General features: G+C 51.0%; 1 protein-coding gene across 32 annotated transcripts in view; it reads left to right on the top strand.

The window, feature by feature from the left end:
• The window catches only part of NRXN2 (neurexin 2), a 444528-nt gene that overhangs the window by 375558 nt on the left and 41420 nt on the right, over positions 1-27550 (top strand). For 21 of the 32 annotated variants that reach the window (XM_077327760.1, XM_077327722.1, XM_077327706.1 and 18 more), the window contains 3 exons: positions 3106-3277; positions 15603-15692; positions 25532-25854. In XM_077327760.1, the coding sequence (XP_077183875.1) occupies positions 3106-3277; positions 15603-15692; positions 25532-25854 (585 nt within the window). The remainder of the gene's footprint in view (positions 1-3105; positions 3278-15602; positions 15693-25531; positions 25855-27550) is intronic. The other 11 variants (XM_077327869.1, XM_077327923.1, XM_077327779.1 and 8 more) reach the window with 1 other exon arrangement.

Here is a 27550-nt window from a genome sequence, read left to right as displayed (position 1 = left end):
TTGGACAAATTAGCATCGCCCACCACAGGGGTTGGGCTGTGTTATTTTACCACCCGCGTTCCTCTAAGAGCTGGACAAAGCATGCAGGGCATTACCCAAGTTCCTGACAGTTAGAGCGGCTTCTCAGTGGAACAGGCTTCCTCGGGAGGTGGTGGGTTCTCCATCTTTGGAAATTTTTAATCAGAGGCTGGATAAACATCTGACAGAGGGGCTGATTCTGTGAAGGTTCAAGGGGGTGGCAGGTTACACTGTCAACGATAGGGTTGTGGGTGTCCTGCACAGTGCAGGGGGTTGGACTAGATGACCCAGGAGGTCCCTTCCAACTCTATGATTCTGTGATTCTACTTGGAAATGATGGTTCCACAATCTCAGACATGTGGGGCATTGCAAGGAAGCACTGGCTTCTGAAGACCATTTTGCGGGTTGCAAGGTTGGGCATGGGGTGTGAGTCATTTCACCATCCTCTAAAGAAGCAATTTCTGTAGTTGACACTCGCTCCAAGTGTAGCACTCTTAAATTCTTGGTCTCCCTGGCTGACATCTGCCTAAGGCTCCTTTCAAGAAAACGTGAGGCCACTGCTGTTTCCAAAAGGGTGAAACAGTCTGAACAACCCTAGATAAATGAAGGAATTGCATCCAAGTGATATCCTTAGAAAAAGTGAAACAAAACAAAAAGGCACATGCAGCCCTGGAGTGTGTCAACAGAAGCATCACATCAAAATGGCAAGAAGCCGGCTCTATACCGCATTGGTCGGACTGCACCTGGAGTAGTTGTGCATTTCTGTGGCTTCATTTCAAAAAGGATGTGGACAAAATTGAGAGGGTTCAGAGGGGAGCAATGAGGATGATCCGGGGTTGGGGACCAAACCCTATGACAGCCTTTCCCAACTTTTCTACCATTGAGAAACCCCTAAAATATTCTTCAGACTTTCAGAAACCTCAGAAGTGGCATGATCATGCAGAATATGGTTGGGAAGCATAGCTGTGTACACACCCACCCGCAACCCCTCCTTTTCCCACCCCCTCCAGGCCCATCAATGGCCATTTTAGGAGGGTTGGGTTGACATGACCACATACGGTCAGGATGATGACGATGTTATCCATTCAGTCAGGCCCAACGATCCTATAGGAAAGTCTTCGCCATGCGCCCCTGTCTCTGACTGCTTCTTTTAGTTGGTCCATGGTCATCCCTGTATCAGATTTGATCGTGTCGAGCCAGCAGATCGTTTGACGACTACGTTTCCTTTTGCCGCTGACCATGCTGAGCATTAATGAGTTATCCAACGTGTTTGGTCGCATGATGTGTCCAAAGTAAACATATGGTCATATTGCCTGATAAATGCTTAACATAATTTTAAAATGTATTACAAATTAATTAACTCCCACCCACTCGGGAAACCGTTCCAGGGCTGTCAGGGAAAACTCAGGGTTTCATGAAAACGTGGTTGAGAAAAGCTGTGCTATAAGGAAAGGGTGAGGGACTTGGAAATGTTCAGCCTGGAGAAGACTGAGAGGGGACATGGTTGCTGTCTTGGTGTAGTGGTTTGGAGTGCAGACTTCTAATCTGCCGAGCCAGGTTCGATTCTGCGCTCCCCCACATGCAGCCAGCTGGGTGACTTCAGGCTCGCCACAGAACTGATAAAGCTGTTCTAGCAAGCAGTAATATCAGGGCTCTCTCAGCCTCACCTCCCTCACAGGGTGTCTGTTGTGGGGAGAGGAAAGGGAAGGCGAATGTAAGCCACTTTGAGATCCCTTCAGGTAGAGAAAAGTGGCATATAAGAACAAACTCTTCTTCTGTCTGAAAGGCTGCCACCTGCAGGAGGGCAAGGAGCTCTTCCTGTTGGCAGCAGAGGCCACAATAATGGCTTTAAACTACCTGTCGAATGGTATCAACTAGATATCAGGAAAACATTCTCCCAGAGAGTAGTTCAGCAGTAGAATGGTCTGTCTAAAGAGGGGGTGAGCTCTTGTTCACTGGTGGTCTTTAAGCAGCAGCTGGACAGATACTTACCCTGGATTCTTTAGCCTGATCCTGTATTGATCAGGGGGCTGGACTAGAGCAAGAGAGCAAGAGAGATGGCCTGTATGGCCCAACTCTATGAAAAGTGTGGCTTAACATGTCTTATTGCTTGTTTACTAACCCGAGAGTCCATTCAGCAACCAGTTCCTGGGTTTGGGCACTGGCTCAGTGGTAGGGCTTCTGCTTTGCACGCCAAAGGCCCCAAGTTCAGTCTCCAGCATCCCCAATTAAAGGATCAGGCAGGAGGTGATGTAGAAAACCTCCGCTCAAGACCCTGGAGAGCCACTGCCTAGCAGAGTCTATCCCCAAGTGGTCTGAGACAATCTAAAGCAGGGGTAGTCAACCTGTGGTCCTCCAGATGTTCATGGACTACAATTCCCATGAGCCCCTGCCAGCAAACGCTGGCAGGGGCTCATGGGAATTGTAGTCCATGAACATCTGGAGGGCCACAGGTTGACTACCCCTGACCTAAGGCATCTTCATGAGTTCATGGCACAAGCAGTTTGGTTTCTGGGCTGTCTGTGGCTCCTCAGCTCCAGCCTACCCAAGTTGCTGTGACCAGACACCTGGTCAGGTGTGCGCAGCGGAACGTCATACTCCTTCACCTCCTGTTTAAATTTCAAACCTCCCGACTGGTTGTCCAGATCACACTTCCCACGGTGCCGAGAGCCAGCCGGAGTCCTTAGTGACATCCCATCAGGAGGCGATATGGATAACTGTGCCTCCTCCCAAGCAACGATTATTATTAATAACTAGACAGGAGGAGGAAGCTTTTACTTGGCATGTGTGTTTTTCTCCTGTGAACGATGCAGCCCGGTAACAGTGGTAGTAGCCAGATAACTTTAACAGAGAGCATCTCTCCAAAGGCATTCTGTGCTTCTTAAATGGGCGCCCGTTGGATCAGAGGTGAATTGCCACTGGCTCTGCTCCGTCTTAGGATCCCGGCATTAAACTTACAGGCCAGCTGAGATCCGGCCTGCACACCCCTGCTGTCCTCTCCTTGCCCACTCTCCGCTGCCAGTCTCCCTCTTCTTAACACCCTTCTCTCTCCTGCTTCTCTCTCCCCCTCCTCCTTGCTTTCCCCAGGACCAGGGCACGGTTGGGGTCATCTTCAACGTGGGCACAGACGACATCACCATCGAGGAGAGCAACGCCATGGTGAACGACGGCAAGTACCACGTGGTGCGCTTCACGCGGAGCGGCGGCAACGCAACGCTGCAGGTGGACAACTGGCCGGTTAACGAGCGATATCCCGCAGGTAGGCCCTGGGAAGCGATATGCGCCATGCACCCTCCCCGCACGGCCGCTCTCCCCCACAACACGGAGGTCGGAACCACCCTCGCTCTCTAATTGCTTCAGCCAAATGGGGATTTGGAGGTCCTGGGAGGGAACGCCCGCCTGCGCTTCCCTGCAGCATCCTTCCTGGATCTTTCCAGGGAAGTAGCTTATTGAACGCCTGTGGGTACCGCTTTTGCACTGGGATTCCCACGCTGCTTCCCGTAACACAGAGGGAGGGCTGGAAGGGGAAGCCCCTCATTGCAGGAAGAAGGATCCCATTGGGGGAGGTAGAAGAACTCAAGGTGCTCTAAAGGGAGCTTGGGAACACAGGACGTCAGAACAGCAGGACTCTGGCTGGCTTGTAGGAACGGCGGGCAGCATTTGCAGGGGGAGAAGAAAGAAGAGCCAGGAAAATTGGGGGAGGGATCTCAGTGGGAATGGATAGGTGTATGCCCAGGATGTGTAAAACGTAGACCCCCCCCCCCCAAACACACAAACATTTCTGCAAAATTCAAGCAGGGGAAAAATAACCGGAAAGCTGAAATCTCGCTTGCTGGGAATGTTTAGCCCCTCCATCCTCAGTTCTCCATGTGGTAGAAAGCAACCACAAACATAAAAGGAAAGAAGGGGGCCCTAAAGCGGGGAACAGGACCCACAGCGATGGGTTTAAACTATGTGTGAAATGATAACTGGATAGATATCAGGAAACAACTTCACAATCAGAGTAGTTCAGCAGTGGAACTGGCTGCCTAAGGAGGTGATGAACTCCTCCCCGCTGGCAGGATTCAAGCAGGGGCTGGTCAGGTCCTTATCCTGGGTGCTTGAGGCTGATCCTGCATCAAGCAGGGGGTTGGACGAGAGGGCCGGCATGGCCCCTTCCAACTCTATGACCCTATGATAAAGCTTCACTCATGGTCCGATGGTATGGCTGGCTTTGTCCGGCAGCCATAGGGCTTGAGTGAGAGATGACATTGTTGAGGCAGAAAGCACTATGAGCAGCTCAGTGTCAATGAGGCACCATGCAACTCAAAATCCCATGGGAAGGCGCACTTGCCTTGCCGGAGCAGAGCTGTGCGTAGATCAGGGCTCAGGGTGCACCAATGACAGTGTAGCACAGGACTGAGGGCCAAATTTGCTCACATCCTTTGTGTTGGAATCCTGAACCCTGCCTTGCTCAGTGCTTTGTGCCCTCGCACTAATGCTCATGAGGTGGGCCATCTGCTTCCGTTGTCCAGGTGGAGAAATGAGGCCCACAAAGGCCTCCTGACATCTGATATTGAGCTGAGATTTGAATCTGGGGCCCTTGTGTCCAGGTTCATTTTTGTTAAGCTCTTCCCCACCACCACCCCGCCCTTGATGATGTGAGTCCTTGACATTTTGTCAGCTGCTGGCCTTTTCCTGCAAGTATCAAATAATTTTTACAGCCCTTTTTTCAGCAGGAGAAGTGGTTTAACGTATCTCATTCTAATCTCCATTCTTGGAAAAGGTTGTCAATTGCAAAGAGGTCTGTGCATGATGGAGATGTCAGGAAATAGAGGCCATGGGCAGGGAGGGAGGGAGGGAGGGAGGGAGGGGGACACCTGAGAAGTCCGTAGCAGGGAAGCAAAGAAGACGGGCCATTGAGGGAATGCCTGCCTGCATCTCCGAGAGTGTTGTGCCTTCACTGGCCAGCTTTTCTTTGGCTTTCCTAGATTGCTTAGTACACAACTGCACACATCCGCACCCCTGGTAGCATTTAGAAACCAGCCAGATTCCTTTGGAGTAGCCTGACTTCAGGGATGGGATGGGCATGGGAAGATTTTGGACTGTGATCAGAGATACAGGCTGGTTCCGACCTCTGCTGAGCCAAGGCAGGGATTCTGTGGGCCGGGAGTCATGGGCAGGACTGGGGAGGCCGGGCTGCATTTGTGCCTGGAAATGCACCCAGCTCAGAAGTGCCTTCTTGCAAGATTCGTTGTTTTCTCTCCCATTCTTTGTGACTGAATCACACACAAGCGTGTTGGCTTCCCCTCTCTCGCCCACATGCACACTCCCTCCAGGAGCCAGCAGGAGCCGTCGCAGGGGGTTGGGAGGGGGAGGGCGAAACCCAATCAAGGTCATTAGTGCCGCAGGCCCCCAAAGCAAGGGAGAGCTCCTGCCCGCTTGGATTTCGCAGGCTGCTTTGATCCGGCTCCCCTCTGTCCCCCCCCCGAAATGCCTCCCCCTCCAGCAGCCGTCCCACTGTCTTTATTGTGCAGTCTCTTTGATGCCGCCGCAGAGAGCTGGGCTGAGCCTGCTAACTGTGGGTTTCCATTACTATTTAAGCACACGTAACGGCTGCACTGGTTCCGGCGCGCAGCTTTATGCCCAGGTTCGCGTATCTGTGGCACCCACAGGTGCATTCGCTCACTGAGCCGTTCAGGAATCCCAGACTCTGAAAGAGCACGAGGCACTGCCCTTGCACAGCTGGTGCGCGGAGATCCAGCTGCTGAGAGCTCAGAGGTAGCCGGGTGAGCGGGGGCTGATGCGTCTGGGGCAGTCTGGGACCCTTCCACTTGGTGCAGGGTTTGTTTCCTCCGTGGATGCCATTGACTTGTGAAGCCACACTGGGGACTCTTGGCCAAAGGCACCTTTCGGCCGAGCTTTCACAGTGCCAATGCCTTCATTTCCCCAATGCAGCGAGTCAAAGGGCGAAGCAGTCCCAAATCTCACTGCATCCACACTGTTTCTGCCTGTAGAGGAGGTGGGGGTGGGGAGCTGGCAAGTGGCAATAGGACTGTGCCACGTGGGTCGGCCCACAGTCCTCGTAGGCCTCGCCGTGCCTCTGCAGAGGCTTGTATCTTGGTGGCTTGCGAGAGCTCGGTGAAAATCACCAGAAACGTTTGGGAAGCCGCTTCACCGCCCGGAGCAGATCCTATAAAAGGTCACCTTTATGCTTGCAAAACAGCCTTCTCTTCAGAGGAAGGAACCTCCGGGGCTCTTGTGCCACTCAAGAAGTGCGCTCATGAATCCGTCCGTACCTACGTGCACGAAAACATACCTTGCGAATCGCCCACTCAGACCGGTGAAAGGGAATCTTGGGTTGAGCCACCAAAGCCTAGCCGTGTCGTTAGAAACTGCAGCTTCCCTGGGTGAGCTGGTGATGTTCTAGCCCACCATTGCTGCCCCTGAAGGTGCTGGAGACTCCGTAAAAATGCATAGGCAGCTCCTACAGCGAAACCACAGTAAATATCAAGAGGATAACAGCAGCAACTAGCTCAGTTTCCCCAGCGCCCTCCCCAAGTCTGTCCCAAAAGGTTCCACCAGTCTTGGAAAGAAGGCTCCAGACGAGCCCCAATTAGAAGAAACCCCTGCAAAGGTGGCATTTCTGATGGTCACCATGGTCTTCCGATAGAGGTGGAGTGTGAATCGGAGCATTGGTTGACGACCTGAGCGTGCGGCTCATGTGGGTCAAGGATTGCCGCAAATCCACACACCTGCATGGGCTCTCACGTGTGCCAACAACACCGGTGGAGAAAGGCCGGTTCAGAGGCAGCCCTGTGGGGAGACCAGACGCTGCCTGCGGTCGCCAGCAATCTGAGGAGGCAAAGCTGCCTGGAGATGCTGCCCAGTCAGAGATGTTGCAGTTGCAATTCCATCCTCAGACGCGCTTTGCAAAGGAGGCAGGGATGCCTCCCGGAGGAGGGTGGCCAACATGCAGGTGGCCGCTGGAGATCTCCTGCCATTACGGCTGATCAGCAGGGGACAGAGATCAGTTCCCCTGGCGAAGATGGCTGCTTTGGAAGGTGGACTCAGTGGCATTCTTCCCCATTTAAGCCCCTCCCCAAACCCCACCCTCCGAGCTTTACCCCCCGAACCTCCAGTGCTTCCCCAACGTGGAGCTGGCAACCCCGTCCTGTGGCCAGAGGGAGAGAAGGGGGGCTGCAGGTGGGAAGCTGCCATGCCGGCTGGCGACAAGAGTGGCCTTTAAACATTTGCTCCAGACATGAGTGCGAAATGCTTCTGGGAACGGGGACCCCCCTGGGCACCTGGAGAAGCTCTGTGGCTGTGTGTCCTCTCCCGCCCCTCCTTTACCACGGAGGAAAAAGCAGCAGCCATTGACCTATTCCTGCCATTTCTGACCAAGCAAACTACAGCGACGGACTGGCACAGGGCATCAAAGGGCTTCGGGCTGGTGGGCCGTACTATTTTATTTTGTTTTTAATTAAAAACGGAGCGTAATTTATTCTTTCCTTTCCGTGGCACTTTTATTTATTTTTTTTCCCTGCAGCATCCCGAGTGCTTTTCAATTCTCATCTCATGTTGGCTTCACAATTAACTGATAGCAGGTTTTGCATTAAGAAAGCATCCTGTTTTTTTTTTTTTATGCAAACAGAATTTCAGCTAAAGAGAATTCATTTAAGTGCTTTTAAAAATAAATAGCTCTTCATGTGGAGCACAAAATCTTTGCATTGACGCCCTTGCGATTACCTAAAGAAGAGGAGGGGGGGGAGGTAGCAAGAACGCCAGCCCTTTGCAGTCATGGTTATAAATAGGGCGCAATTGGACGGCGACATTAATGGGGGCGGGACTGGGATGAAGAAACCAGCTAAGAAGCCCCAGGTATTCAGACTGGGCCATTTGGCTGAAGGATTCCCCCTTCAGGACCTAATCAGACACCGAGGTTATTTTGCAAAGAATATCAAGGGATACTCGAAGGAAGGATGGAATTAAGGGCACCCTCCTAAGGAAAAAAAATTACTAGCTCTACCATGGTGGCCCTGTGTAGCGCTAAAGAACATGTTTTAATGGTTATTAAGCAACATGACAAATAAGCAAAGGACCTTGTGAAAAAGCTGTTTTTAAAAAGCAACCAATTTTCTTTAGGTCTTTTTACTTTCCAAGGTTGCGTCTTTATTTTTCTTTTGAAAATTACCGAAATGAATGCTCACCGAAAATGTTAAGCAAGGTCCCTTAGACTGCCTAGACATCCAATTTTAAGTGTATTTTGTGGGCATTCTCATCCATTTTGATGCCCTAGCAGTCTGGCAGTAAACATAATGATTTTTATATGGATAATAGGTGCATATAAATGTCTATGTAAATACATATAAAAAGGACAGCTTGTACGGAAGGATCATTACTTTTTAAAAGGACACAACGTATGTACAGTCTTAGATGCTTCAGCTCTGCAATAGGTCTGTTTCTTTCTCCCCAATACTTGGGACCCAAAGCAAGTGTGAAATGTGCCCATTTTGCAGATGGAGAAAACTAAGGTCCGGCAGAGCAAGGACTTGATCCAGGGAAATGCCTCAGGGTGCAACAAGGAAACAAGCCAAGAACCAGACGTGCCTCTGCAAAAACTATAACATACCACAATTAGGGATGATCAGGATGCAAGAACAGAGGGCGAGTGGTCTCCACTTGTGGACAGAATATGTTCCCAGCCGGAAGACTGGGAGAACAGAAGCTCAATATTTAAGATAGATCTGTTGATCAGCTGCAAACACAACTGGCCTTAAACGTGCCGTATCCAGCCACTCATAGTCAGTCCAAACAACATTTGCAAAAGATGTACAGCTGAGAGCTCTGGAAGATCTCCAAGGGAAGCAAGTTCTACAGCTGTGGGTCAGCTACCAAAGACTAAATCTGAGAAGCCTCAGGACAAAGATGGTGTTGGCAACCCATCTGATCACAGGGAGGGCGGTGGGAGAGGAGAGGAAACATCCCAAGAGGCATGGTTTCAACTGGCAAGCACGTTGAAATTACATCCTATACCTTACATTGATCTGGGTGCTTGTGTTCCCAGTGACTCAACCCCATCGGAAGACTGTGGTTTGCACCAGGGTTACTGCCCTCCCCTCCTTGTATTCTCTGTCACACTTGTAAACCCCGCCCCACTTCCCTCCAAACTGTCTTTTGAAGGTAGGGATGCCAGCCTCCAGGTGAGCCTATGGATCCCCCAGAATTACAGCTCATCTCCAGACCACAGACCTCAGTTTCCCTGGAGGAAATGGGCGCTTTAGAGGGCAGACTCTATGACCTTGTACCCCACTGAGGTCCTCATTTTCCCCAGGCTCAAACCCCAGATCTCCAGGAATCCCACCCATCCCAATACCCCATCAGTACCGAGGGAGGACCCAGAGACCCTGGTTACAGGATGGGCCCTCTCTGCCATCACACCCTGCTTTTCTTCTGCCTGGTGGGAAACAGATACCAAGTGTTCCTGAGGGTTATGGGCCCAGCAGGAAGCATGGCTGGAGTAATTCAGAAGGATGCCTAGCAGGCATTTGTGTTCACAGCAGGCAGAAAAGACAGTAGAGGAGGGGAGGCATTTGGGCAAGTCAGAAAGGCCCTCCTGGCTCAATCAGCATACGCAGGCATCAAGCCTTGTCTGGGGCTTTCCAAAAGGCTTTGATCCTGTTGACACCTGGAGTCTCCCATGTTTGAGGAGCCAATCGGTGTCTGCGGTTCTCGGGGGCTTGATTGAGCTGTGACTGCAGAGTTGCTGAGGAGGGGAGGCGAAAGGTGAACTGCCAAGAACGGAGCCATGCTGGCCACTTGCTGGGAACCCTGTAAGATTCTTCCCCCTCGCCCCCCCCCCCCAAATTCACTGCAAAAGGCCACATCTCCTGTCTTCTTTGCTTACTGCTGTGGGATGTCTCTCTCCTCTGCCATTTCCCTGCCTCTTGATGCTTCGTTTCCATCTCCTGCATTTTCTCTCCAGTCATCTTCCCTCCTTCCTCTTTCTTTCCCTGTCTCTCCCCTCCCTCTCCCTCCCTTTCAGGCACAGGAGAAATTCATATCTACTCTGTGGTCAGGACAAGAGACATAAGGCTGGTGATGGATTTTTAAGGTTCTCAGTCGATTAACTGCCTTGCCCTTACACGATTGATTGGCTAATTAACCAATTAAAATAAATATTACCGTTATCAAAACCCAGGTGGTGTTTTGAGACTCTTTTGAACGAAGCTAATAGTCCCTCTTGACTGAATATCACAGGCAAATCACTTAAACATTTTGGGGAAACCTTGTTAAACTCAATCGCTCTGCAAGACAGTCTGAGCTGCTTTCGTGATGAGAAAAGGGTCGGATCCCATCAAACCCCTGAATGTTTTGAGTTGCCCTTGAGAAGTCTGCTATTTGACCTGCTTGAATTAATTGTGAAGTTTGTTCATCCTTCCCCAGAAGTGATAGTTACTTAAATTTCATCATGGTAGTGCATCACATGGGCACTCAGAATGAAAGATGGGGTGCATTGGTTTAGTTGATTTCCTACCTGTACTGGTCTTGACCCAGTTACTCTCACTCCTGTCCCTTCTCCATGTATGTAAGGCGATAGAACAATTGACCAGGCCCCCAAGGAATTATCAGCCAAAGACAACACAGAGCTTAGCCCAGTCTTCTGAGCATGTACAGAGTGCACTTCTCTTGCTACTTCATAACCATCACAAAACCTCAAATCTAGAATCAGAACAGTATTCTGATTTCCAGGTCAAAGGGCACGTCCACAAGAATTTGGTTAATTAAATGTGTGATTTGTGTATTTTTGTTTATTGTTTCTTCTGACAGAGACTCAAAAGTAGGTTGTGCAGTAACCCTGGTTGCACATCACAGAGAACACACGATCCATGTAACGGCATACACTTGATTTTTCCTCTCGTGTACACTGAGCCATTCCCAGTGCATTCCCTGCTTAAAGTGTGGCTGAAATCACACATCAATCCAGGCACGAGTCTCTGGTTTCATATGCAAAGTGAGCTCACGTTGGCTTTGTCTTTCAAACAGGCGTGCATGCAGAATGTACATGCAATTACCGCAATGTGTGAACAGGGCAAGTGTAAGTTGATAATGGTTCATGTGAAGAAACATCTAATTAGCACAGCGTCGGTCGATACAATCAATAGGAGGAGACATCTGATGAGAAATGTACCCGGGTTATGGAAATCTGAATAAGCATAGCATATTCGGCACAGTAATGAAGAAAAATAGCATCGCTTCGGTAGAAAACCCTGAAATGACTTTTCCGTTTAGGCAGACAGGATGCTGTTTGGATCGCTTCCCTCCCCCAGTTCAGTGCTTTCTCCCCATGAACCCTCTAGAGCAGGGGTAATCAACCTGTGGTCCTCCAGATGTCCATGGACTACAATTCCCATGAGCCCCTGCCAGCGAACGCTGGGAGGGGCTCATGGGAATTGTAGTCCATGGACATCTGGAGGACCACAGGTTGCCTACCCCTCCTCTAGAACAGCTGTGGATTTTTGCAGGTACCCTCGACAACGGCTCAAGTCCTCCTTGCTCAGATAGGTTGCAACTCCTCAAAAGTGCAGTCCCCGCCCTGCAAAGCTTGGCCATATTGCGGCGTCAGAGCCGAGCAAATCGCCATCCAGCGTGGCCTGCTGCCCAGTTGGCATCTGGCTTTTTATTTGCCATCTTGAAAAATATGCTTAATGACTTGACTGTGAAAACAATTACATAATTTAACCTTTTTTTTTTATGTTGCAAGATCTTTTCTGCTGGCTTTGCATCACATTGCTCCCCCACCCCCTCCTCACCCTGTTGCTTAAGGCCTAGGAGGAAGTGGCATGCGAGTGGAATGCAAGGGCATCCCCCCCCCCCGTCCTTACCCTCCCCTCCTTTTTGCCATCATTCCCAAGAGAGGCATCTGATTTGGAACAGAAAGACCAGGCGTGTCTGGGAGGCAGGCAGGCAGGCAAGCCAGGAACGCAGTCGCCAGACGTCCCTCCCAAGCCGGATCCTGATTAGAGACTCAGGTCACTTTCTGAGGATGGCATATTTTTAATTAAAGATGTTAATCGCCTCGTTAATACGGAAGCTAATGAGAGCATGAGAAGTCCCTGGCCACCTCTAATTAGGGGCTGAGTCTCAGCACGGAGGAAGAAGCAAAGATGGGGAGCAGGGGGGGGGCTGTGGGGAGGGGAGACCCCCTGAGTTCCCCTCCTCTCCCTCCTGGAGAACCCAGCTGCAGAATTCCTTATTCCGAAGCAGAATGTAGGTGGTTGAGTTGAGTTGCCAACTCTGGCTTGGGAAAGACCTGGAAATTGGCGGGTGGTGCCTGGGCAGGACTTTGGGAAGGGAGGGGGGACCTCAGCAGGGTCTAGTGACCTAGGGCAGGGCTAGTCAACCTGTGGTCCTCCAGATATCCATGGATTCCAATTCCCATGAGCCCCTGCCAGCAAATTCTGGCAGAGGCTCATGGGAATTGGAGTCCATGGACATCTGGAGGACCACAGGTTGACTACACCTGTCCTAGTGCATCTTCCAAAGCCACCATTTTCTCCAGGGGAACTGATATTGGTTGTCTGGAGAGCAATTGGAATAGTGGGAGCTGTCCTGGTGTCACCTGGCTATTGGCAACCCTCTTGGGGGAGTGACTGCCTTCTGGGTATCAAAATTAAGAAGAAGAATTGGTTTTTATATGCCTCTTTTCTCTACCTGAAGGAGGCTCAAAGCGGCTTACCATCAGCTTCCCTAACTCTCCCCTGTGGGGTGGGTGAGGCTGAGAGAGCCCTGATATCACTGCTCGATCAGAACAGTTTTATCAGTGCTGTGGCGAGCCCAAGGTCACCAAGCTGGCTGCATGTGGGGGAGCGCAGAATCGAACCCTGCATGCCAGATTAGAAGTCCGCACTCCTAACCCCTACACCAAACTGGTCATTCAGGGTGGGGGTGGGAATGGAGGAGAGTCTCGTCTCCAACTCTAGCACGAAATGGAACCCTCCTCCTAAAAACCTCCGTCTTGCTGTTTGCCTCCAGGATGTGCCACTTCACCCCTGTACATGTACTTCCTTCCAGTTTGGTGCCCTCAGGATACCACTGAGCAGACACCCTCAGTTGTAGCTGGAATGGGCATCGGACGGCCCTTTGGAGAAGCCGCTCCGCTCCCACGCACTTTCCCCATTGCAGGACGGAGGAGGGACGGGATTTGGCTTGCCGCTCACCATGAGCACGTGCCAGACCCTCCATGGAACAAGAGGCTACCAGCTTCCTTTTGTTGGGGGCCTCTGTCCACCTTGGCTTGGTTGCTCTGATCCCACAGTCTCAGCCATGCTCGCTGGTGGCTAATTAATTTCCCGCCCAGCACCGGGCGAAGCCACCTTTCCTCCCCTCCGCCTCTGTTCTCTTGCGCATGCAAAGATAATCAAAAGGCTGAACTTGGCACCTCCTGACATGCGAGAGAAGCCCGGCTCACCACAGCACACCCTCGTCATCCTTAATGAGTGGAGAGGGCTTGCCATTCCCCAGCAGGGAGAGCAAGGCTATTTGCGCCTGCTCGGCTCTTCCCTGCTTTGGGATTGCTTCCCTGCTCCATGCATTCTCAAGCCCTGGCAGCAGGGCTGCGGGAAGCAGGAGCCAAGAGCCCCAGGTCCTCTCCCAGCCCACTCAGAGGGCAGGGCTGCAGCAAAGGGGTCTGCTTTCCCCCTGCTGGGTCCTTTTTGGGATGGGAAGCTCAGCAGTGCTCGGATCTCCTAGCTGCTGGCAGTTCCACCCAGCTCCCAGGTTGCTCCGGCTGAATTTAAGACTGCAGAATCAAGCCAGCTCCATCCAGATCCTGGAATAAGCCCTTTTAATTCCTGTGGACAAAAGGGAGCCCTCGCCTTGGTATTGCCTTTTTATTGCAGGACTTCTTAATAACAATGTCAGGACAGCTTCTCCAGCACGTTTATGTGGCATATTTAAACAGGTCTGGGAACCACTTTTATTTATTTGTTCCCTGCTTTTCTTCCCAATGGACACCCAAAGTGGCTTACGGATCCTGGTTCTTTTGTCCATTTTATCCCTACTGCAGCAGCTGCGTGAGAGTCTATGAAGGCACCAAGGGCTTACGGCAACAAGATGGCCAGATCCACCCTGGCCACTGGAAATGGGGAGGGAGGGTTGGTAGATCCAAGTTGGAAAACTCCCAAAGATTTAAGGGTGGAGTCTGGGGGGGGGGGGGAAATACAGTACAATGCTACTGAGTCCACCTTCCAAAGCAGGGGTAGGCAAACTGTGGCTCTCCAGATGTCCATGGACTACAATTCCCATGAGCCCCTCCGACTATTTGCCTACCCCTGCTCCAAAGCATCCGTTTTCTCCAGGGGAACTGAGCTCTGGAGAACAGCTGTAATTCCAGGTCCCACTTGGAGACCAGCATCCCTGCCTGGCATGCTTCTGAGGCAGACTGGGAATTCAAACGTAATTCTTAATCTCTACACTGTGCTGATTCTTCTGCGGTGTCCTCCAGAGCCCTCTAGCAGTGGTTGCTGGGGGATCAACACTGAGTATTTTGTGGTTCTCGGGTCTCCTTGCCTGGGTGGCACGACAGGTAGGTAAGGAAGGTTTGACCGGTTTGAATTTGTAACGCGGATGAAGCACCTTTGGGATTGTCCAGTTTGCCTGGGAGACCTCATTTCCTCCCAGCCGCTGCAGATTTTCACTGGAGCGACGAGAAATGGGGAATGCCGACATGTTGTGTGTGATTCTGACCCTACGCACCAAAAGTCTGATAAAAGTGGGCTAAACAATGAGAAGGTTCTGAGGGCCAGCCCAAAGCCCCTGGAGGAACCTGGATTCCTCCCCAGTTGGTGGTCTCCAAGGTCTATGCCATCTGGTCAGCCCAACCAGGCCAGCATCCAGAACAGCAACTCGCCTGTTGGCAGCTACCAGTTTCTCGGCTTTTTTTCATTGTCTGACAAAACGATTAAAGCGGTTGTGCCCATTTTCAGATACAAATGCTGGGCTGACTCTTGGGGGTGGGGGAGGGGGCGGGGGAGGGGCTGAAGGCAATGGAGTCGGGGAATCAGGGGCGGGGCAGGAAAAGATCTCTGGGGAGGTTTGCCAAGGGAAGCTTTTGCAGAGCTTGTGACCATCTGATGTTGCTTTCTCCTCTTTTGTGAGTAGGGATTAAAGTTCGGCTAATAAAGTGAATTTAATAAACAATGCATTGGGGAAGGGGCTTTTCTACCTCCCCAATGCAACATAAACCCTTCTAACCTCCTTCTGCTCATTTTAACACTTAAACCTGACTAAACCGTGTAACTAGAGCTTTGACCGTTGCTGGCTAAAACCACTAAACCTCAAACCAAACCCCAAACTGACCCCCTGCTCCTCTTCTTCCACTCCCACCCTCAAAAAAAAAAAACAACAACAACTTTTAACAGAGATCTAACAGCTAATTTTTGATCAGGGCTTAAGCTGCTATTTGCCTGAGCTTAGACTGACCTCTCTAAACGTGCTAACCTCTGACCTTTGACCTTCCAGATGGCGTATGTGTCTCTCTCTCTCTATTTTCTTTTTTCGTTTTCTTTTAACCATGTACAAATCTCTCTCTAAACTCTTTGAAGGGAACAGTGATAATGAACGCCTGGCGATTGCTAGACAGAGAATTCCGTATCGGCTCGGTCGAGTAGTAGATGAGTGGCTACTCGACAAAGGTAATTAACAATAATTAATTCCGGTTAATTAACGAGCGAGCAAAAAAGGGTTTAAAGGTGCAGTGTTCTCCCTGTCGAGCCCCCTTGACCCCTTCCCTCTCTCCTTTCCCCCTGGCAGAACATTTCATGGAGGGTGACAGTTCAAGGCTGGTGAATGAAGACGGGGAGAACTTGTTGGACATAAGAGGCTCAGCTGTGGCTAAGCTGCAGGGAAGACTTCCTTGGGGGGGGGGGAGTGCAACTCAGTGGAAGAGCCTCTGCTTTGCATGCAGGAGGTCCAGGGTTCAATCCCCAGCATCGCCAGTTAAAAGGACTAGGCAGTGGATAATGTGAAGACCCCCCGCCTTGAGAGCGCCTGACTGTTTGAGGGGACAGTACTGATCTTGGATGGACCAATGGTCTGATTCAGCATAAGCCAACTTCATGCGTTTTTACCTGTCCCCATCACCACCACTACCCTGGCCAGGTACACTTGCCTTCTGCTGACCCTGGTCCTGTCCAAAAAAATGAACTTTGCTCAGCTTTGTATAGACATGAGAAGTGCAGCGCCTCAGTACAGAAAGAGGCAGTGCCATGGGGTATCTGCTTTTTAATACGTGGCCATATGTGTTTAACAGGGCAAGGTCAGAGAGAACAGAGCAGTCGGCATGGGGGGAAGAGGGGAGACTGAAGCTATGGGGATCCACCGAGAGGAAGACCCCTGGGACTTGGTTTCTGCTCATTACATAGGCCCTGGGATGCACGCTTCGCTGCAGAGAGGTCTCCGGGGCTCCTGGTGTTGAGGTTAAGAGCAGCGGAGTCTAACCTGGAGAGCCTGCACATGAAACCTGCTGGGTGACCTCGGTCCAGAACTCTCTCAGCCCCACCTACCTCACAAGATGACGGTGGCAGGGAGAGGAAGGGAAAGGCAATTGCAAGCCCCTTTGAGACTCCAGGAGGTATAGGAAAGTGGAGCATAAAATCCTATTCCTTCTTCATTTCTTCTACTGAGAGATCCTTCCTTTGAATCTCCCAGATCTGCCAGCATGGACTGTGGGTTACTCGGACTGCACACGCTCAGAACAGCGCTCTCCTTTTAAAATCATTCCATCCTCTTTTCCGGGACCGAGCTGCTTCAGCCCGGAGAGGGGGCTAGAAACTCACCTTCCCTCCCTGTCTCCGATCAGCGTGGACTGCTAACAGAGTGTGCAATGTGACATAATTGTGCCTTGCGTGGTTTCCCACCTCCTGTCTTGAGCTGTCGGCAGTGGGGGGCAGGGAAATGCACAGCATGAGGGGTTCACAGCACATGTCTCGTTATGCTAAATGCTCCCAGAAGGAGAGGGAAAAGACATGGCCCAGCAGTAACTCTGTGCCTCTCCCGATGACCATCTTTTCCCTGGGCTCCAAGCTTTTGGCATGTGGCTCCTTTTCTTTCCTCCCCTCCTACCTGGTCGATCCTCAGGGGACCTCACCTGCTTTCCCCTTAGCCAGAGTCACAGAACCCTTCCATGCCAGGTAAAGGGAGGTGCCAATCCCACAGCGCACAGAGCAGGTAGGGACTCTTGCTTCTGGGTTCCCCCAACCTCCCTGCTGGTGACGACTGAGCTTTCCATCCCTTGGTGGTAGTAATAATAGTAGATCTCAAGTAATACCTAGAGGTTAGTTCTAAGTGTACATAGGGTTTGAATGAATTGGCATTATTATGTAAATAAAAGAAGAGAAGAAGAAGAGCTGGTTTTTATACCCAGCATTTACTACCCAAAGAAGCCCCACAGTGGCTTACAAACACCTTTCCCTTCTTGTCCTCACAACAGTGACCCTGTGAGGTAGGTGGGGCTGAGAGAGCTCTGAGAGAGTTGCTCTACATAACAGCTATAAGTCAAAGTTAGTCGATTTGCATGTAGCCAAAAGCCATTACAAAATGAATTAAAATCATAACAGCTCTAAAACCATTGTGATTGGCCCAAGGTCACCCAGGTGGCTGCATGTGGAGGAATGGGAAATCAAGCCCGGCTTTCCATATTAGAGGCTGTCACTTTTAACCACTGCACCACACTGGCAGTTGGCATCTTTTTGGGAGAATTGCCAGGCGGTTGCCCACTCTGCCATCCTATCATTCTCTTCCACCCAGGGGCCAACATAGGCTTTTTGCGCTGTCTCTTGCTAACCCCTAGCATAGCCCCCTCTGCCGCCCACCCCGGTTTCTCAAGCCGTATCTCCCTCTGCAAGCCACTGCTTGGACAAGACAAAAGGCTCAAACCAAGCAGAGGTGGGTCCAAATGAGCAGCTCAGCTCAGCTCAGCCTTGGTTTCGGAGTCTGTCCTGCTTAAGGGCCAGCGTCTTTCAGTCCCTCTCTCCCTGTATGCTCCCATTTGAGATAACATGCACTGATTTGGGTGGTGCCTCTTCTTGCCAGCTTTGCAAACCGTCTCTGTATATCGTTTTCTTTAAGGACTTGTTGGTTATGTTTTTCGGGGCGAATGCTGCACCTTTAACACTTTAAACTCAGTGGGGAAGAACAACCGTAACAAGCAAACAAACAAAAAAAAAGAAAGCAAATATCGTTTTAAATCTTAATTTAACCAGCTAATAACTTTTTCTTTAACTCAAACCAAGTGCTAAACAGTTTTTTTAACCTATTAACTTCCAAATGTCTCAATAACCATTAGTTGGCTTGGCTTTTCTAACGGGGATAAGCATCTAAATGTCTCTTTTAATGTCTATAACTTGATGGTTTAAACGACAACAACAAAAATGAAAACAAATGCCAGTTTAAAGGGATTTTTAATGAGGTTTTCTATTTTTAAAAAAAATAGCAGAAGGGAAGAAAAAGCAGCAGAAAGGAGGGTGATGAGGATAATGAAAAACCTGAGTGAAAAGTGATCCTATTTGAATACTGTGGAGCTTTCTGGATCGTATTGGGGGAGGCGCATCGTGTTGTACATTTACGTGCATTGCAGATGGATGTCATCAAGCCACACTCTCTTCCTCCACACCGTCTCTCTCACACGCACCCATGTACACACACGTTTTTTGCAAAGAAAGACACAAGTACGGTGTTACTTTACAAAAGAATTCTGTACAGCTCAACGGACTACATTCGCCCCTGAAACTTTGCCCTCCTCATCCACCCACCTCACACACACGCCCTGAGCAAACCATTACGGACTCTGCTTCTCGGTATTTTTGAAACCAGTGTTTCCAAACTCCCTTTTGCTTTGACAGGCTCCTGAATTCACGTTTGCAGCAAGCGAGGTTCAGAACACGGTTGCTTTCCCAATCCCAGCCAGTTTAGCAGCCATGTCTCTCCCTCCCCCTTCCCTAAGAAATTTTAGGAACTGGAGCTCAGAATTGGCAGGAGACAGGAAGGTGTCCAACAGAATCTGTAGCCCCCGCTGATGCTTCCCAGGGGTTCCTTGGAAGGAAACTCTGACATTAAACGGCTTTGATGTGCCTTGGTTGCTGCACAGCAGAGCTGCACAAGAATTCTTCCTGTCTTGCTGCAGTTGGGATGAAGGCCTTACCAAGGAGCTAGAAAGGAATGGGCGTCTCCCTCTCCGGTGGAACCCCTAGAATTATATTGCTGTGGCTTCTCTCCCCCTAGACCAGGGGGAAATACTGGATCCTAGGGTCTCCCTCCCCCAGGTCAAGATTTGTTTCAGTCAGGAATCTCCATCCAATTTTCCTATTCCCCGTAGTGGAAATTGCCATCAAGTTGCAGCTGATTTCTGGCAACCCCTGTAGGGTTTTCAGGGCAAGGGGCAAACAAGGGTGGTTTGCCATTGCCTGCCTCTGCACAGCCCCCCTGGGAGTCCTTGGTGGTCTCCCATCCAAGCACTAAGCAGGGCTGTTCACACTTAGCTTCTGAGACCAGCCCAGCCTGGCCCATCCACATCAGGGCTTTCCTGCTCCTAGAGGCATTGGAACATGCCCTCAGCCCCAGGGGTAGAAGACCATTTTCACTGCTTGGACTCAAGTTTCTTCGCTCAGTGGCATGGCTCCTGTAAGCCGTCCTTTGCAGAGAACAGAAGAGAGGACAAACCCTCCTCCTCTCCCTAACCAAGATCAGATGATGGCGGAGAAATATTATATTTAGGAGGAGCCAATGCTGAGCGAGAAAGCTTCATGAGGACACTGGCTGCAAATCTGACCGCAGTTGGCTTCCAATTTGTACGAGAGCGCTTTGAGGCATGAATCCTCCAAAGGGGAATGTGACAAGCAGAACTGGATCCTGGCAACAGCTCCCCCCCCCCAATCTTCCCTATATTTGCAGCAACAAAGTGAAGGGAAAACTGGGCTAGAGTTCCTCCTGATTCCTGTCTGATTTCAAAGCAAAATGCCTTCATTTATAGCATCAGAAGATCCATGGTTAAAGACAATTTTAGCATGCAAGGGCTGCTCTTCCCTCACCGCAACGCTTTCGACTCCCGCAGTGCCTTCTTTGCCAGCTTTTTGGGGGGCTGGAGAGGGAACAACAGCCTCAATTCGCCAAGAGCTGCCTTGGACTTAACACGCTTTGCAAGGCTTGGAGAAAGAGGGCCGAGGAGAGGCTGTGGCAGAGATCGGCCTGCTTCTGACCACCCACACATGCTGTTGCATGGGAGGGTCAGTTTGTTGTTGTCTTTTAATGCCCAGCACTAAAACAGAATGCGCCAACAAAGTCAAGGTCTTTCCATCGATAAAGATAGACTATTCCGAAAGAGAAAGAGAGCGCTGCTTACCCAGTACAGTAAATTTGCTTCTCTAGATCAGTGAATGAGTAGATCTTCACCTTGTTCAGCTTAAGGGAACAAAAACACATTTGAACTTGTATTATTGTTATTATTATTATTTTTATTATATTGGTGCTCTTGATGACTTCACTTTACAGCTGTTACATCTACCAGTGGGCATCGGCAGTTGGTCCTGGCTTTTTAAGGGCGTTTGAGCACAACTCCATGCCAGATGTTAGCCTCTGAGCATGCAAAGTAAACACATCAGTGCCCCAAAATGACTGGTAGGCGTAGACTGAACGAGCTGGGCAAGAGTCCTACCTGCCTTTGATTCAGGACATGTCCTGGAGAAAGTAACTTTTGCCAAACCCTGCCCGATCGAGATTACCCAACCTCTGCCAGAAGCATTTAACATTTACCATGGCAGTGCTGGAAGAAGACTTTGGAATTCCAGCTAGATTTGGAGGGAGCTGATCCGTCTCTTAAAAGAGGGAGGGAGGAGTCCGCACTTGCCTGGAATCCCTTCTGGCTCTTATGGGTGTTGCACAGCAATGAGACTCAAAAAACATCTGTTCCCGTTCAGAAGCACCCTCTTTTAATTGAACAGGCTGAGCTAAACCCAAGCCTGGCACTCACACATAAGCACTTTTCTCCCTGCCGCTTAGCACCTCTGGAAGCCCCACCACACCTGTGCTGTTTTTCCCCTGCCTCCTAGGTTGCTTCTGGGCTACACTGCCCCACCTCACAGGGCAGGCTGGCCTAGCAGCAAGAATGTGAAGGATGAGTTTCTGCTTGCTTCAGCCTGCCTGGGCACTAAAGAGTAACAGGGGAAGGGAGGCACACACACACACACACACACATGGGGATATCGGCCACTCAGGCGGATTTGCTTCTGAATTATGCCTCCCAGGAGGTTGCAGAGTCGTCTTGGCTTCCACAGATGTTTCATTTGGCACAACTCCTGTTTCCTCTCTCTTCTCTCTCACACACATACGCAGACAGGCACCGTCTCCCATGCACCATGCACACACACCTTCTGTTTGCCGTTGAGTCGCAGGATTTTAGCGACATTAAACCATAGACTTTGGTAGTGCCTTGCTCCAAGGCATGTGATGCTTTCATAGGATCTGTTTGCAGGCCCCAGTGCAGGAAGAGCTGCAGCGCCTCACACGCACGCATGGTAGAGGGATTGCATGCTGGTGCATTTTCACACACGCCCAGCCAAACATCTAGGTGGGGAATAAATGCGGCAACAGGAAAAAAAAATGACATTAAATCACGAGGAGGAAACAAAAACTAATTAAGCTCTAAACCAAGAGAGAGGGAGGGGGATTCCATGGCTGGGGGGGGGGGGGCAGGGGAATTGGGAAAGGCTGGCAGGAATCTGTTTATTTTGGACCTGGACCTTTAACCCTGAACCGACAGTGAAATTAAACAGGAATAATCTTGTTTTCTAAACGAGGGGAGGAGAGGCAAAACAAAAACAAAAAACAACAAAAAAAGAGAGAGACTCAGAGGGTTAAAAATATCCATTTTCAAATTTCTCAACGCACAAAATAACCCCAGAGCTGTTTATTTTAAAGTCAGGGTTCTGTTTATGATGGGGTTTTTTTTCCCCTTGATTCTTTTTTTTTTTTAATAACAGATTAGGAAGGTTCAGTCCGCTCCATCTGGAGACGCTTTTTTTGGTTGCAACAGACGTTCCCTTTAACATTTCTCCATCTCTTTACGTTTTTAAAAAAATCCAAGAAGCTGTTTGAACAAAGAGTGAGCGAGGTGGGGGGGGGGGCTCTCCCAGGCTGGTGTTGGCAGAGTTTGAAGCTTTGCAGCTGGCTGGGGAAGCCACTAATGAGGGGTCCCTGGAGAATGGGGGGGGGGACGGTGCCGGTCTGCTCTCCCTCTGCTGGCTAGGCCTCATCCACTGCCCCGTGGGAAAGGAGCCCTCAAACCCCACCTTCAGCGAAGGCCAGCCACATGTCCCAATCGCAAAGTGCCCCCTCCCCACTCATTTGACCCCGGTACCCTCCAAAAACCCATTTTCCCTCACACTCTGCCACCTGCTGGAGACTCACGTGTGTAGGCAAAATAAGACGATTCGGATGAGGGGTTCGCCCTTTCTGCCGCACACAACTGTCTTCCTGGTAAGAGATTACTGCCTTGGAGTTGCTCCATCACCCTAAACCTACAGGATGCTTGGATGGTGCTCACTCTCCCTGTACCTACAACGCAGCTCCTTGAACACATGAGTCAGCCTTCTGTTTGAGGTGGACCTTTGATCTGGCCATCCAGGATCTCAGCTGGGGTCTTTCGCATCTTCTAAAAAGGTGGTCTTTTAGACTGACCGTTCAGCCTGAGAGCGTCTGCATGCTAAGCTGATGCTCTGCCACGGAGCCACGGCCCCACCTTCCCCCTTCACCACCGACCCAAGTGGCTGCTGATGGTACCAGAGCCTGGATCACAGAGCAGAACAGCTCATGGCTGGACCTCACAACATTATCATTCAGAAGCAGCGGGGGAGGCATCTGAAGAGGTGGGCGCTGACTCACAGAAGCTCATGCTGGAATAAATATTAAGCCCTTTAAGGTGCCCCTAGGTTTCTGTTTTGATTTCCTAACATGGCTACTTCCCTGGTCATATCAGGGCTGCCTTGCTGTGCGGGGAGGGGAGCCTTCCTCCTTCCCCTCTATGTAATTATTTGTTAGAAATCAGCCTCCTTGGTCGCTCTTCAGCTGTCAATAGGGTTGTCCAATCTCCAGGTGGTGTCTGGAGTTCTAGTACTACAGCTGGCCACCAGGCAATAGATTTCACCTGGCTGAGCTATGACTCTCCAGGTGTCCATGGACTACATTCCCCACGCACCCCTGCCAGCATGGTCAATTGGCAGGGGCTCATGGGAATTGTAGTCTGTGAGCATCTTGAGAGTTACAGTTCAGCCGTCCTTCCTTTATGGTGTTATGCCTCATTGAAGTCCCTCCCCAACCCCTGCCCTTCTCTGGCTCCACCTCCACAATCTCTAGGGATTTCCCAAACTGGAGCTGGCAACTTTAGGTGCCTTTCCCCCCCCCCTCCCCATTGTTGGCCCTCAGAGCAGCTGTGGGGAGGGAGAAGATGACTTCTGTCACGGGGTAGAACTTTACGCTGGCCCATTCTACTTGGCACAACCCCAGGGAAGGCCCATCACAGAGCTCTCGTGTAATGCTCAGTGAATGACCAGCTGTGCCGTTCTAAGTACACTTTCCTGGACATAAGCCCCCCCCCCCCCCCCCGTGAATGCACCAGAGTGGGACTCTGAGGAAACCTGCTGAAGACGGCACCACCACCAGCAGAACACGGATTATTTCTGCTGCCTTAACTCAGCAGGCATCTGAGACAAACAAGAAAACATCCTTGTCTACACATTTTGGGTTTTGCCCCGTTTTCTTTCTGTCCCCACCCCCTCGGGGTGACGATGGTGTCCCCTGCGCACACCCACACACCCTCTCTGTGTCACACACACCTCCACCTGGAGCGTTCTTACCCACTCTTCCTGTCACTCCCTTCGAAGTGTGGCTGCCACAACACACCTTCCCCCACTCTCCCCACCCTCCGGCTGTACACAGATTCCTTCCCTCTCCCTCAACCCTTCTTTCCTACTTTGCTTTTTTTTAAGCCCTCACAGTCCACGTCTGATGTGTCAGCAGTACACACACACCTCTGCTGACTAGGCCGAACTCCCAGCAGTAGCGGCCGGCTCTTCACTCACATGCTGAGAGCCAGCTTTGTGTGGTGGTGAAGGAGCAGCGGCCAGGCGTGATTCCCCACTCCTCCCCCACAAGTAGGGTGACGTTGGGCTGGTGACAGTTCTCTCAGAGCTCTCAGCCCTACCTTCCTCGCAGGATGTCTGTTGTGAGGAGAGGAAGGGTAGATGATTACAAACCGCTTTGAGGCTCCTTTGGGTGTTAAAAAGTGGGGTACAAAACAAAAGGCGTTCCTTCTTGACAGAGCTCTCTGCACCGCCCCCAAATCAGCAGATGGTCCAGTATCTGTCCTCAGTGTGGGTTTCTTGGCCACACCTGCAGCGTTTCCACCTGAGTCACCATCCAAGCATCCTTGGTATTGTCCGGCCATGAAAAGAGGATGTCCACAGCAGCCTGTCTAGGAGAGAATGCAGACTAAAGCACAGACCTGCTACTCACCTGTCGAAGGGGGGAAACAGTCCAGCTACCTCCAAGGTTTAAGGAGGGCATTTGGGGTCTCCTTGATTCTTTCCCAGCCCGTAGACCCTTTCTGTTCTCGCTCACTCTTTGTCCTGCGCAGGGTGCATGAAGGCGCATCCCGGATTGGGCCAACTGGTTGGAAAGCACGAGGCGGCAGTGGTGGAGGGAGGGAGTCGCTAAGAAGGGCACTTTGTCAAGAGAGCAGGAGAAGAACTGCAAAATGAACTGGTTGCCATGATGGATGGATAGAAAGACGCCCAAACAAATACAAGTTCAAAAGACAAATGGGCTAAGAATGGTCTGTCTTTTAGATCTGTCTTTCCCCCCCCCCCCACCCCTTATCTAGCAGCAATAGGATCAGAATAAAACAGATTAGATAAGAATGCAGAAAGTCTAGATTGCATTCCATTGATTCTGGCCTCTTGAACTGTCGCCAGCCCTCCTCCTCCTCCCCATGGTCCCACTGGGCAGATGATTATCGGTTCTTTTGCCCCGCTGGCATATTTGACCTGAGCAGGCAGTGGCGTTGATCCCGAGGGCATCCCCCTCCTGCCTGATCCTCCTTACTGGAAGGCCTGGCGAATGAAGGCCACCTGCCCCACACCAAGTAATCAAATGTGGCAAGAAGGGAGGGACGTTGGGTAGATGGAAAGGATGGGAATAATACCTCTTGTGGTAGGAGGAAGGAGAAAAGGTAGGGGATAGAAGCATTGAAAGGAACAAAATGCAGCAGAGTGACTAGGAGGGTCACAGGAAGCAGAGGGGCTGGGTTTGGACCATCAGCCTCTCTGAGCCCTGCATCCCAGCCAGTTGGATTCTGTGCCTCTTCTATGTGTTGAGTTTCCCCCTCCACCGAGCTACCGATTCACCTTTGCCACCTTCTCTTTCTGTTCGCCCTCCGCTCCCTTCTTCTCTGTGGCGGCCCTTCCCTCTCCCTCTCCCCCAACAGGTCGCCAGCTGACAATATTCAACAGCCAGGCCGCCATCAAGATCGGAGGCCGGGACCAAGGCCGGCCCTTCCAGGGGCAGATCTCGGGCCTCTACTACAATGGCCTCAAGGTGCTGTCCCTGGCTGCCGAGAGTGACCCCAACGTGAAGGTGGAGGGGAACCTGCGGCTGGTGGGCGAGGTGCCGTCTGTCATGACCACGGAGACCACGGCCACCACTTTGCTGGCGGACATGTCCACCACCATTATGGAGACCACCACCACCATGGCCACGACCACGACGCGACGCGGCCGTTCTCCCACCATGCGCGACAGCATCACCCAGGTTAGTCGGGAGGAGGACTCTGAAGGGGAAGGGGCTTCGGAGGGAACGGGCGTCAAGCAAGCGGCACAAAGGGGGATCTGGCAAAGGGGGCCTCATGTAGGAAGAACCAAAAGCATCAAGGGATTCAGAGTTCTGTGGCACAGGGGCCTGAATTGCGCCCCCAGGTACACTGGGTTTCGTAGCAAGTCTAGATTGCCACTGAGCAAACATGTGGAGAAGTTGTTTACCTTTTGCTAGGGAGGGTCTCATTTGAGGTGTGGTGTTGGAGGAGTCTTAGAGATACCGTAGACCACCAGAAAAGGCAAATGAGTGGGTTGTAGGTCAAATCAAGCCTGAACTCCCCCTAGGATTTAATGACTATACTGAGGCTATCCTACTTGGGTCACATTATGAAAAAACAGGAGTCACTGAGAAAGGCTATAATGCTAGGGAAAGTTGAAGGCAGCCAGACAAAGAAGAAGACCCAAGAGGAGATAGATTCAGTCAAGAAGGCCGCAGCTCTCGTTTCGGGGGCCCTGAGCAAGGCTGTTAATGAGGGGATGTTCTGCAGATCATTAATTCGCAGGATTGCCATGAGTTGGAAGTGACTTGACAGCACTTAATACACACACACACACACACAGAGGCATGGAAAATGGAGAGCCAAGGACTCTGCAGGCTACTCCATCTCCACCCCGCTACCCCTCAGCATGAATTTTCACATTCTGCCTCTGTAGCCCCAGAGGGACCAGGCACTTGGATTCCTTTATTTCCAAAAGGTGTTTTTCAAAACACCGGATTAGATGCCTGAAAACTACACTCTGCCCTTTTGCTGCCTTTCCACAGAGGGCAGGAGATGCTCTTTCGTGTCCGTTATAAATCAGAATCGAATGTGTTTGGAAGGCCAGGTTCAAGTACCAAATGAACGGAACTCCAGGACTAGATCCAGCATCTGAGCCTCCCCTCCCAGATTTCGTGCTCAGAAATAGGATGTGGGCAAGGGGGCGGGGGAAGCCATGAACATGGCCCTGAGCTTGGAGGAGAAGCAGAAGGTGGGTGAATGGGGGTGGGGGATCCACCACTCCTTCCCCTACTGGCCCCCGTGTCTTTCACTGGCCTTTTACTCCCAAGCGGAACCCTCCAAGACTTGCCATTGCATCATTTAGGGCAGGGGTAGTCAAACCAGCGAATGCTGGCAGGGGCTCATGGGAACTGTAGTCCATGGACATCTGGAGGACCGCAGTTTGACTACCCCTGATTTAGGGTCTTGCTGTCCCCAGGGTCTCCATGCATTCCCCATCCAGGGTTCATCATTTTCTGTTGGCCGTAACAGCAGGCAGAGTGGGCCTAGGGCTGCCAACCTCCAGGTGGGGCCTGGAGATCTTCTGCTATAAAAGCTGATCTCCAGAGGACGGGCATCAGTTCCCCTGTGCCATCGTGCTCAGTCTCCCAATGAGCCAAACTTCTGTATAAGAGAGTTTCTTCATCAAGGAAAGAAGACCTCCTATGCACTGGCATAGACAGAACTGAGGGCCTTTGCCCACGGACAGAGTACATGATGCTTTGGAGCCCATGGGGCAAAATGCATTGCAAAGAAAGTCACAAAGGATGAAGCTGGGAGTGCATGGGGGGGGGAGAAGGAGAGGAGATAGAGGGAGTAGGGAAAGGCTGTGAGAAAGCGAGGAGTCATAAACCAAACAACAGGGTGCAACCTTGA

Source organism: Paroedura picta, chromosome 1 (assembly GCF_049243985.1).
Source record: "Paroedura picta isolate Pp20150507F chromosome 1, Ppicta_v3.0, whole genome shotgun sequence".
In the NCBI taxonomy this organism is placed as follows: Eukaryota; Metazoa; Chordata; class Lepidosauria; order Squamata; family Gekkonidae; genus Paroedura; species Paroedura picta.
This window is presented reverse-complemented; position numbering and strand designations above follow the sequence as displayed.